We start from the raw sequence: 10,563 nt of genomic DNA, 5'->3' as shown, positions 1-10,563 counted from the left end.
CTCATAAAAAAAATTAGCTAGCTAGAATACATGCATTAACAGCTTAAACATGAATTAGCCATGCGACCATATAATATGATTAAATGTCAATAAATTAAGTGTATCAGCAATCATACATTTCTTAGAAATATATTTTACTTAGGTGACGAGGATCGCTCAATCGCTTTGTGTCAAACTCAAATGCAGTTAAGGGGTTTTTGACCAGCGAATGTGTGCAAATGTGCATTTTGTCCATCATTAAAATGGCGGCGTTACGTTTTCATCACCAGGGCTGCGTTCAGCCCCGACAAAAATGGTGCAAAACGTTTCCAGGAAACATGTCGTTCAAACCTGAAACCGTAGCAAAACGGTGCACACCGTTTGAGCTTGAACTTGCCCCAGGTGTTTGTTGTAGCTATATGGGCGCGGTGCTCAGTTTCAAAAACATAAATTATGAGCCTTTATAGACATAGTGTTTCTTGCGTAAAGAAAACGCTGTACTTATTCAAACAACAAGATCTTTATTTACCCCTGCAGCCCTAGTTCAGCTGCTGTGGAACTTCAGTTCATTCAGTTAAGATAGAGGGGGTGGAGTTATGAGGTTTACTGACAGTTTGAGCGGATCCAACAAGATTTAGTCACAAGCTCTTTTTAATACCTTTCATTAGCTAAATATTTGTAAAGCAGACAGACAGATGTAAAGGGTGACCAATATCATTGATTTATTGAAGGAAAAAAAAACCCCACCATCACCAAAAAAGGGCACTGCCTGCTTGCATGTCAAGCTTCCATTTTTTTCCCATGATGTACACCATGCCATGTCAAAATAAGTCCTTTTTTTTTTTTTTTTTACATTGTTTTACAATGTGAAAGATTTTATATCCTCTGCTCTTCCTTTTCTTTTTTTTAACTATCATAAATTCCTGGCCTGTGTTTGTCTTTTGCCATATATGGTTATGTTATGGTCCCTCATACGCCCCCTCTCTATTTTCTGAAATATGTAACTAAAAGAAAGTAAGAAATGCCTTCATTTAACAATAATAATAATCATAATAATAATGCACAGATTAATTACCAGTGTCAGAAACATATAGTTGCCTTCCAGCTAATTTTTCACCCAAGAGTGCTTGGTTTAAAATTGTGTGCTTTGTTTCCTGCATACTGGTAATGTGTGTGATTTCACATTCATTTTCATTAAGATGAAGCTTTTGCTTTTGTCTCCAAGAGAATACCAGTGAATGCCAATGTCTGCTCTCTTCTCCTTTCAGTTTTTGTTTACAATACCTGATCCTGCTCTGTCATGTTTTTCCTGCACCGTCCTAGACTTGATAAAAAAGGCTTTCTTTCATGGTCCCTTTGGCGTTTTAGGGAAAATGCACCCCAAAATCTAATTAATAACAAAACAAATAGGCTTCTTATAGGGCTTTTCGCAAATTATGATGACAGAATTGTAATTTTTGGGTGACTGCCCTTACGAAAAATAAGTTTATTCAAGTGTGCTATTAGTATACTTCTTTTAAGCTAAAAATGGAAAAGTATACTTTTAGTCTACTTTTTATGTACTTCTCAGAAATGGGGTTTATGTACTTCTCAGAAATATACTTAAAATGACATTTAAGTATACCTGACTTATACTTAGAAAAAGTCTAAATATATTTGAGCTATACTTGTGTTCCTAGAATCCGTGTTTTCATTGTTATACTGTAGAGGGCGCTAGTACACATCTTCTGTACAGAATTTCCAAAAACCACAAGTGAAGAAGAAACCGAAACAACAGATGCTTCCACATGTTATCTAGCACAATCATCAGACATAAAACAGCATCAAAACTGTGTAACATTATGGAATAAAATGTCGACCAATGAAGAGGTAACCCTGACTGTCAAGCTTTGGGGTGTTGATCGACTCTATCTACGTTTTGATTATCATTCTGAATCCAAATCATAGTCTTTTTTCAGCTTTTTGTTCAAAATGTTGTTTATTTCTTTATTTTTGAAACGTATCCACATTCAAGTGTTTAAAAAAAGAATGCATGACGCTAGAATAAAATGTATTTGTTTACAAGCAGATACTCTGTTCTTTTGATGTTTTGTATGTTCAGATATTCATGTAACAAAATATATACAAATTAGTATAGCGATAGAGACTATTAGATATTTCCAGAACATGATGCATGATGGGATACACTTAGCCTTGAATAGCGCTCTAGAGCGGTATTCGAGATAGTGTAGATTTGGTATCCATTAAGGGCACTGCACTTTGGCATTTTGAAGACATGGGACAGACTTGCACACTTACTTCCTGTCGCGCGCACGCGCTCTCAAGTGGCCAAGACCGCAAGTGTGGGTATTTGGACAAGGGGCAGTAGTTTACTGAGACTATACTTCAAAGTGTACTAAAAATACTACTACAAGTATTTAATTAGTAAACTATCAGTACATCTATAAGTTCACTTTTAGTATAGTTGCGGTACAAACTAAACATTTTGATGTAAACTAGTTGTGTACTCAAAGTTTACTACTGTTATACTTAAAGTATACTTTTATATACTAGAAAGTGGGCCAATTTAGTCCCAAGGAGTATTGAATTAGTACACTTACAAGTATACTACTAGTACACTGATATTTGTATACTTACTACATAAAGTATACTTAAAGTATTACTTTACTTAAGTATACTTACTCAAATCAACTTGAAGTATACTACTTTTTGGTAAGGGTGTCCCTTTAAATGTGCACATACAGTGCATTGTAGTCTTATTTTGATACACTATTCACAAAATCCCAGTTTATACCATTAAAATCCCAGCATCTCATTTGTAAATACAGTACAAATAAATAATAATAGGCTAATTATCTGGTTTTCAAACACTTTTTCTGCTTCAGTTGTTGTTTTGATAGTCTTAAGGATAGGGAGGGCTACTAAAAAGTCTCTCCAGTGCAGTTTCTATTCATTTTTTTGTTTTTATAGCTGTTAAATGTCAACTTCAGGTCAGTGTTTAAATGTTAAAGACATTCTCCCTCCTCAGGTTCTCCTGGTAACAGCCAATGACACGCAAGTGCTCTCACTGTTTAAGCTAAACCTGCACACTGCGCTCGACGGTTTTACACCGGCTCTGGATTTTGCACACTTAAGTCGTCTTTCAAAAAACAACTGTGCAGTGTGAATGAGAATGCTAGAAACAGAAACCGAAAGGGGCGCGTCAAGATTCAAAACAAACTGTTGTGCAGAAATGCTCCTCTTTGCAACCTTCGCGTTTCTTGTAGATTTATCCTGGGCTCTTCCAACGGGTAAGTCTTTTATCCTGTTATAGCAAGCATCTTCAGCATTCCTAACCAGGAATTGATGTTCTATTGCTCATATTTTCCTCCATTATGATCTGTTGTTTTAATTATGGTCAAGCGATAAAGCCCTCGTATGTGTTTTTGTTAGACATTATTATTCAATTCGAGCGCAGTGTTTTGCCAAACGGGACAGTCGTGGAGAGGATCCTTGTCAGTGATGCAAATTTAAAGGGACAGTTTGTCAAGCAACCAGTTGTCAGAACCATTCAAGATGAAGTCCTGAAGATGATGGTGGAGAATGACCATGAAACAGCAAGTAAAGAATCTTAATGCAGCACTTTATGAAGTTTAGCATTAGAGAAGGAACAGTGATATTTTTTACGATACTGATTTTTTTTTTTAAATGTGCTAAACCAATATGTAAAACCTATTTTTAGTAGTTATGTTTTTAGTATATCTTAGTATACCTTCTTGTTTTGGGTTACTGTTAAGTTAAGTAAATTATATAGAATGACTGTTACTTTAAAATGTAAAACATTCACAATGTTTGAGCTTGAGCATGCATGCGAACAATGCATGAAATGTACTTTACTGTTGAGCATACCGTGGTGTAATGCTGTTGTTGGATGCTATTCTTTAGAGATCCACCAAGGGGTGCCATTTATTGGATTAAGTAAAAAATATCTGATTTATTGTGATAAATATTGGTCTGTCACGTATTGTCATGCAGCCACTCTGTGACAATAAATCCATCTTTATTTTTCAGGCTATGGCACATATATACGTTTGAGGGAATGTAAGCTGCGAGGATATCAAGTCCTGCAGCTGTCCGACCGGTTTCAGCTCAATGGCAAAGATTATCTGACTTTAGATTCAGACAGTGATTCATGGACAGTGATGCCGGAGGCGCGTGATCTAAAGCAGACATGGACACTTAAGGCCGAGCATGCGAGTCTAGAGAAAATCCACCTGAAAGAAGAATGTGAGGAATTCATTAAACAGATAAATGATGCCCAGAATCAAGAAGGTGAAAACTTATGACGATTATTTGTTAGAATCATTTATTTATGCAACTTCCCACTTGTTAAAATATGTTGTTTGATTGTTGTTGCAATACAAGGCACAATGACCTTCCTTTTTTTTTTTTTTTACACTACACTTTTGTGGGTATCTACTTTTAACATTTTATGAATAATATTTAAGACTACAAGATTCATAGCTATGAATCTGGAGTTTATATCATCTGTTGAATGTTTTTCAGGGCTTGGTGTGTTAAGAGTGATGGTTCCAGTTCTCGCCACTTTTCTCTTCATCGGATTTGTTTTTATGAGCCTCCTTATCTTCAAGCGACACGGTGAGCATATGACTGGAATCATGTGCTGGCACATGTGTATTTGTGAAAACACCACTGCATACCAGTCAAACCACTACCAATGTTTTATTTTTAAATGCATAAAAAAATGAAATGATCAGTCATAGATAACAAGAGCGCATTCTCCTTTCTTTGTCTTGCTCTTCCTGTTTTGCTCGATGCAGGTCATCAGCCAGGAGGTGAGACATTTTACATTGTTTACCAAATGCTTTAATTGCTGCAATATAAAGGCTGACAGAGGATTACGTATTGACGTTTTTTCAGTTGTCTCTGTGGACTGGATGGCACTCAGTGATCTAAGGTTCCCAGACACAGACGATCTGTAGGCCATGCCTATTAATAGTACAACTTGGTTTAGAAAATGGTGATGAGGGTGTATATTCACTTTATATTTAACTACTTTGGCCACACTTTAAATTACAATGGTACAGTGTGATTAAAAACATTGTGAAAATGTTTTGCTTTATGTGGTAACATTAAAGTCAAAAATTTTACTGTCAACCTTGCTTAAGGTTACAGCAACAAAAATGTCCTTCAGTAATTGTTCTCGTGGGTCTTACAGAAAGTAAATAGAATTCATGAGCAATATACTGTCAACACATTAATAAAACAAACATAGAGAAGGTTTTTGATGTTTCATACTGTTTCTAAAAAGCTATTATGTACATTCCTCAAAGAAACAGTTCACTCAAAAAATTTACTCACCCTCTGGCCATCCAAGATGAGTTTGTTTCTTCATCAGAACAGATCTGGAGAAATTTAGCATTACATCACTTGCTCACCAGTGGATCCTCAGCAGTGAATGGGTGCCGTCAGAATGAGTGTCCAAACAGCTGATAAAAACATGATAATAATCCACAAGTAATCCACATGACTCCAGTCCATCAATTATCAACTTGTGCAGTAAAAAGCTGCATGTTTGTAAAACAAGTCCATACTCCATAAATTTGTTTAGAATGGTTTTGTACTATTTTTGCTTGTAAATGGTGCTTGATGTGTGCATATTTTCTGGTTCAGACAAGATTACATTTTCACTACAGAAAGCTATGTAATGAATTGAGGACTCGTATTTTGGCCTGAAGCAATGGTTTGAAGTTAAAATGATGTATTGGTGCATTCGTTTATTAGAAACCATTCAGATTTTCCCTTCACAACATGTTAATTGATGCACTCGAGTCATGTTGTGGATGTTTTTATCAGCAGTTTGAACTCTGTTACAGCACCCATTCACTGCAGAGCATCCGTTGATCAAGTGATGCAATGCTAAATGTCTCATAATCTGTTCCAATGAAGAAACAAACTGATCTGCATATTGGATGGCCTGAGGATGAGTAATCTTAAAGCAAATTTTAATTTTTGGGTGAGCTATTCTTTTAAAAGGTCAACACCACTGAACTAGCCCAGGATGTGTAAAATTAGTCATACCAGACAGGTGTATCCACATGCTTTTATGCTGTTGATTATCAGATGTGTTATTTATGGCTTTTCTCTAGGTGTTTTAGGCTCAGTTATTCACTATCCAGCCCATCATCTTGAAGTACCATTGAATGAACCGAGTCAAAAGGACGTCTCTCAAGTGCCAATGCTGAAGGCATAGCAATCACCTAACCTGCCCAACCACATTATTGTAAAGAGTCAACTCTTTGTCATGATTTCAAAAGTCTTAGACTGATTTGAAAGTTCAGTAATAAAATTGTTCCAATGTAAATATCATTATATATCTTTTTTTATATTATTATTACGGACCAATCACCGAAGGTGCGTAGGCACCTATTGTATCTGTTGGCCTTCTTCTTCTTCTTCACTCTTGAGTCTATGGCAGCCCATAGAACCGATTGTGGGAAAGTTATGAAATTTGGCACACTGACAGTCAGAATAGTCACCATAGCAAATTTGGAGTCTCTAACTCAAACTCTCTAGCGCCACCACTTGATTATCAGATGTGTTATTTATGGCTTTTCTCTAGGTGTTTTAGGCTCAGTTATTCACTATCCAGCCCATCATCTTGAAGTACCATTGAATGAACCGAGTCAAAAGGACGTCTCTCAAGTGCCAATGCTGAAGGCATAGCAATCACCTAACCTGCCCAACCACATTATTGTGAAGAGTCAACTCTTTGTCATGATTTCAAAAGTCTTAGACTGATTTGAAAGTTCAGTAATAAAATTGTTCCAATGTAAATATCATTATATATCTTTTTTTATATTATTATTACGGACAAATCACAGAAGGTGCGTAGGCACCTATTGTATCTGTTGGCCTTCTTCTTCTTCTTCACTCTTGAGTCTATGGCAGCCCATAGAACCGATTGTGGGAAAGTTATGAAATTTGGCACACTGACAGTCAGAATAGTCACCATAGCAAATTTGGAGTCTCTAACTCAAACTCTCTAGCGCCACCACTTGTCCAAAGTTTCACTCATGTTTATGCTAATAACTTTTGAACAGTAAGGCACAGAACAGAAAAGGTTTCCCCTGAATCCTTGGCTCATGCTGAGTCGAATGAAGTCCAAAATGTAAAAATCGTAAGGTTTAGTTTTTTCTCTGTTAAATTGTTTGAAAAACTTACTTTTTCAAACTCGTCTTAGACGGTTTGTCTGATTCTCCCCAAAATGGTCTCAGATCATCTTCAGACCATGCTGGCAAAAAGTTATGGCATTCAAGTTGATTAGTCAAACCGTTCTTGAATAACGCGCGAACAAATTCGACGGAAAGCACACAAAAATGGATCTGAGGCTGTATCTCCGTAACGGTTTGGCGTATTGAGACCAAACTTGGTGTGTGTTATAACAAGCATGACCAGAGACTACCTGCAGTGTTTCAGCGCTGTGACACCTAGTGGTCAGGAGATATGTAAAATGCATATTTTTGCTTATAACTTCTGAATGGTTTGGCCAAAAATCACAAATCTGGTCTCTTTAGATTAGGTGCATCATGCCAAGTCGAATGATACACAATTTTCCCATGTCAGCCATTTTGGCATATTGATGAAACTGGTTTTGATAGATTCCTTGGATCATGCGGAGAACATCGAAAACAAATTTTGCCATAATTGGCTGAACTTCCTTTCCGCCATTTTGATTCATGTTGAAAACCTACTTTTTCGAACTCCTCCTAGACCGTTTGTCCGATTTTCACCAAATTTTACTCAGATTATCTTCAGACCAAGCTGGCTGAAAGTTTCGATGTATGAAATGGATTTCGTGTCGATATATGAAACGGTTTTCGTTTAGCGCATCAACGAATTTGCTGGAAAGATGCCAAACTGCATCTGAGGCTGTATCTCTGCAAAGCTTTGACATATTTACACCAACCTTTGTATGTGCCATTGTTACCTCACACTGACCAGGTCACATCATTTTGGTAACAGCGCTACCTATTGGTCAAGAGTGATAAACCATTCATTAACCATTAATTATGAAATTTCCAAAAATGCTAATCATTTATGATTGCATTAGCCTAATGTAATGAAACTGGTCTCAAAATATTCCTTGGGTCATGCCGACAACATAGATACCAATTATGCCATTGAGGGCCGAACTTCCTGTCTGCCATTTTGATTTATGTTGAAAATCTACTTTTTCTAACTTCTCCTTGACCGCTAGTTTGATTTTCTGCAAAATCGAATCAGATCATCATCAGACAGTGCTGACAAAAAATTATGGATTTAGTGTTGATAGACAAAACCGTTTTTGTATAGCGCTGCAACAAATTTGAGGCACAATGCCAGATCATGTCTGAGGCTGTATCTCTGCAAAGCTTTGACATAGACCCCTTGTCCAAATACCCACACTTGCGGTCTTGGCCACTTGAGAGCGCGTGCGCGCGACAGGAAGTAAGTGCGCAAGACTGTCCCAGGTCTTAAAAACGCCAGAGCGCAGTGCCCTTAAAGCACACTAAACCCACACTATCTTGAATACCGCTCTGGAGCGCTATTCGAGGCTTAGTGTATCCCATCATGCATCATGTTCTGGAAATAAATCGTGAGACTTTTTGCCGAGATCTCGCGAGAGGTCACGGGAAACCTTTCCAATGCAAGTTAAATATTAATATAATAATTAGATATTGCATATAATTTGGTTGAAAAACAGTGTTTTTACGTTTTATTGTTGCAAAGATGAGTAGTGGTGATATTTATTTTGTACAACATTTGCAACTGCTTTTTATCACTTAATTAGAAGCACCACACATTAAAATTGTCATGTTATAGAGACTACTGAACAGACATTTAGAAGTTGATTTTAAAATGCAAAGTATTTAAAATTTTAATTAAAATAAAGCTATGTAAACACTTTTCTATGTAAACATTTTTACAACACTACAAGTGTGTCCCATCAGGTAATGAAAAGTTCGACACACACTTGTGGTCTTCATCCTCACTTGAACACTTGGGCCAAGGGAAGTCGTGGCCTAATGGTTAGAGAGTCGGACTCGTAACCCAAAAGGTTGTGGGTTCGAGTCTCGTACCGGCAGGGATTGTAGGTGGGGGGAGTGAATGTACAGCGCTCTCTCCCACCTTCAATACCACGACTGAGGTGCCCCTGAGCAAGGCACCGAACCCCCAACTGCTCTCCGCCGCAGCAAAAATGGCTGCCCACTGCTCCGGGTGTGTGTTCACGGTGTGTGTGTGTTCACTGCTGTGTGTGTGCACTTTGGATGGGTTAAATGCAGAGCACTAATTCCAAGTATGGGTCATCATGGCCACATGTCACTTCACTTTCACTTTCAAATACAGGAAATACGTCATATAAGTAGTCAAGTGCAAAGACTGCAAGTGTGGGTATTTGGACAAGGCTATTGACACCAAACTTTGTGTGTGCCATTGTTACCTCACACAGAACACACCACATCGATTTGATAAGTGATAAGCCATTAAATCATATTACGAGAAGTTGTGTTTATGATTTTTCAGCAATTTTGCTTCAAATCATCCTAAACTTGCTTTAATTACTAATTTTTGCAGTTGGCCCGATGCTCCATGCCATGCTTAGCTCCGCATTTTGCCTTTGGAGTGCTTGGCCCCTTAATTGCTGCTTGCAGCTATATTATTTTAAATGTTTTTGATTGAAATGATCTTGAAAGCTTAATTTTTCAATTGTGTTAGTAGTATTGTATGCATACCATACTGTTGCAGAATGTTCTTGGACAGAGTTTAACAACAATTTCTGTGCCTTCAAAAAGCAGTTTAGCTTTTATATGTTTTTTTATTTTTTTTTACTGTAGTTGTGGTCTTTTTATGCTACTCACTGATAATCTACAATTTTTATATAAAGCACAATCTGATTCATTTTCTTGTGTGTAATGTCAGCTAGACATACTAGTTTTTGATGTGTAATATATTACATTTTACCTCACTAAAACAGCTGATAACATGTTTGAAAGCATCTGTATACCAAAAGATTTTCTTGTATCCAGTACTAGCATTATTTTTGTGTGTGTGAATTCATGCAAAAAGACCAAAATCAGCAAATAACCAAATAAAACTTTTCCTTATCTCATAATAGGTCTACGCCGTCATTATTCATCGCACTTTTTATTATAATATTTATCTTTTAATATTTATCATAATCATTTTATTTAATATAATATTGTTATATAAGTGTTATATATTAAAATATGAATTATATAATAATATATTAAATAAACTGTTGTTTATTTTCAGAGATAAACCAATTAATGTAATAATTATTATTACTGTATTGTTAATTATGTTGTTAATAATGATTATAATTATAATTGTTATAATTAATTAGCATTATTATTATTTATAATAGTAAAGTTAATGCATAAAAATATCACTATTTATGTGATAACTATTTTGTGCGTAACACAAATTCACATTTATCATCATCTTTTGACTCCGAGTCTGTGATTCATAGCAGACGGACCTAACTAGTCCAACTTAATAATACGGTTTATAGATTCAATA

General features: G+C 36.3%; 1 protein-coding gene across 1 annotated transcript; it reads left to right on the top strand.

Annotated features, from left to right (window-relative positions):
* The first annotated feature begins 3,038 nt into the window (after nucleotides 1-3,038).
* On the top strand, nucleotides 3,039-6,250 carry LOC107563309 (uncharacterized). Its single transcript, XM_016248148.1, has 6 exons — nucleotides 3,039-3,269; nucleotides 3,412-3,579; nucleotides 4,030-4,290; nucleotides 4,525-4,617; nucleotides 4,800-4,814; nucleotides 6,129-6,250. The coding sequence occupies exons 1-6, from the start codon at nucleotides 3,146-3,148 to the stop codon at nucleotides 6,230-6,232; spliced, it is 765 nt and encodes a 254-aa protein (XP_016103634.1). The 5' UTR covers nucleotides 3,039-3,145; the 3' UTR covers nucleotides 6,233-6,250.
* Nucleotides 6,251-10,563: the final 4,313 nt, after the last annotated feature.

The sequence above is a fragment of the Sinocyclocheilus grahami genome, unplaced genomic scaffold (genome assembly GCF_001515645.1).
Source record: "Sinocyclocheilus grahami isolate Dianchi unplaced genomic scaffold, SAMN03320097.WGS_v1.1 scaffold866.1, whole genome shotgun sequence".
Lineage (NCBI taxonomy): Eukaryota > Metazoa > Chordata > Actinopteri > Cypriniformes > Cyprinidae > Sinocyclocheilus > Sinocyclocheilus grahami.
Note: the sequence above shows the minus strand (reverse complement) of the source record. Positions and strands in the feature narration are given on the sequence as shown.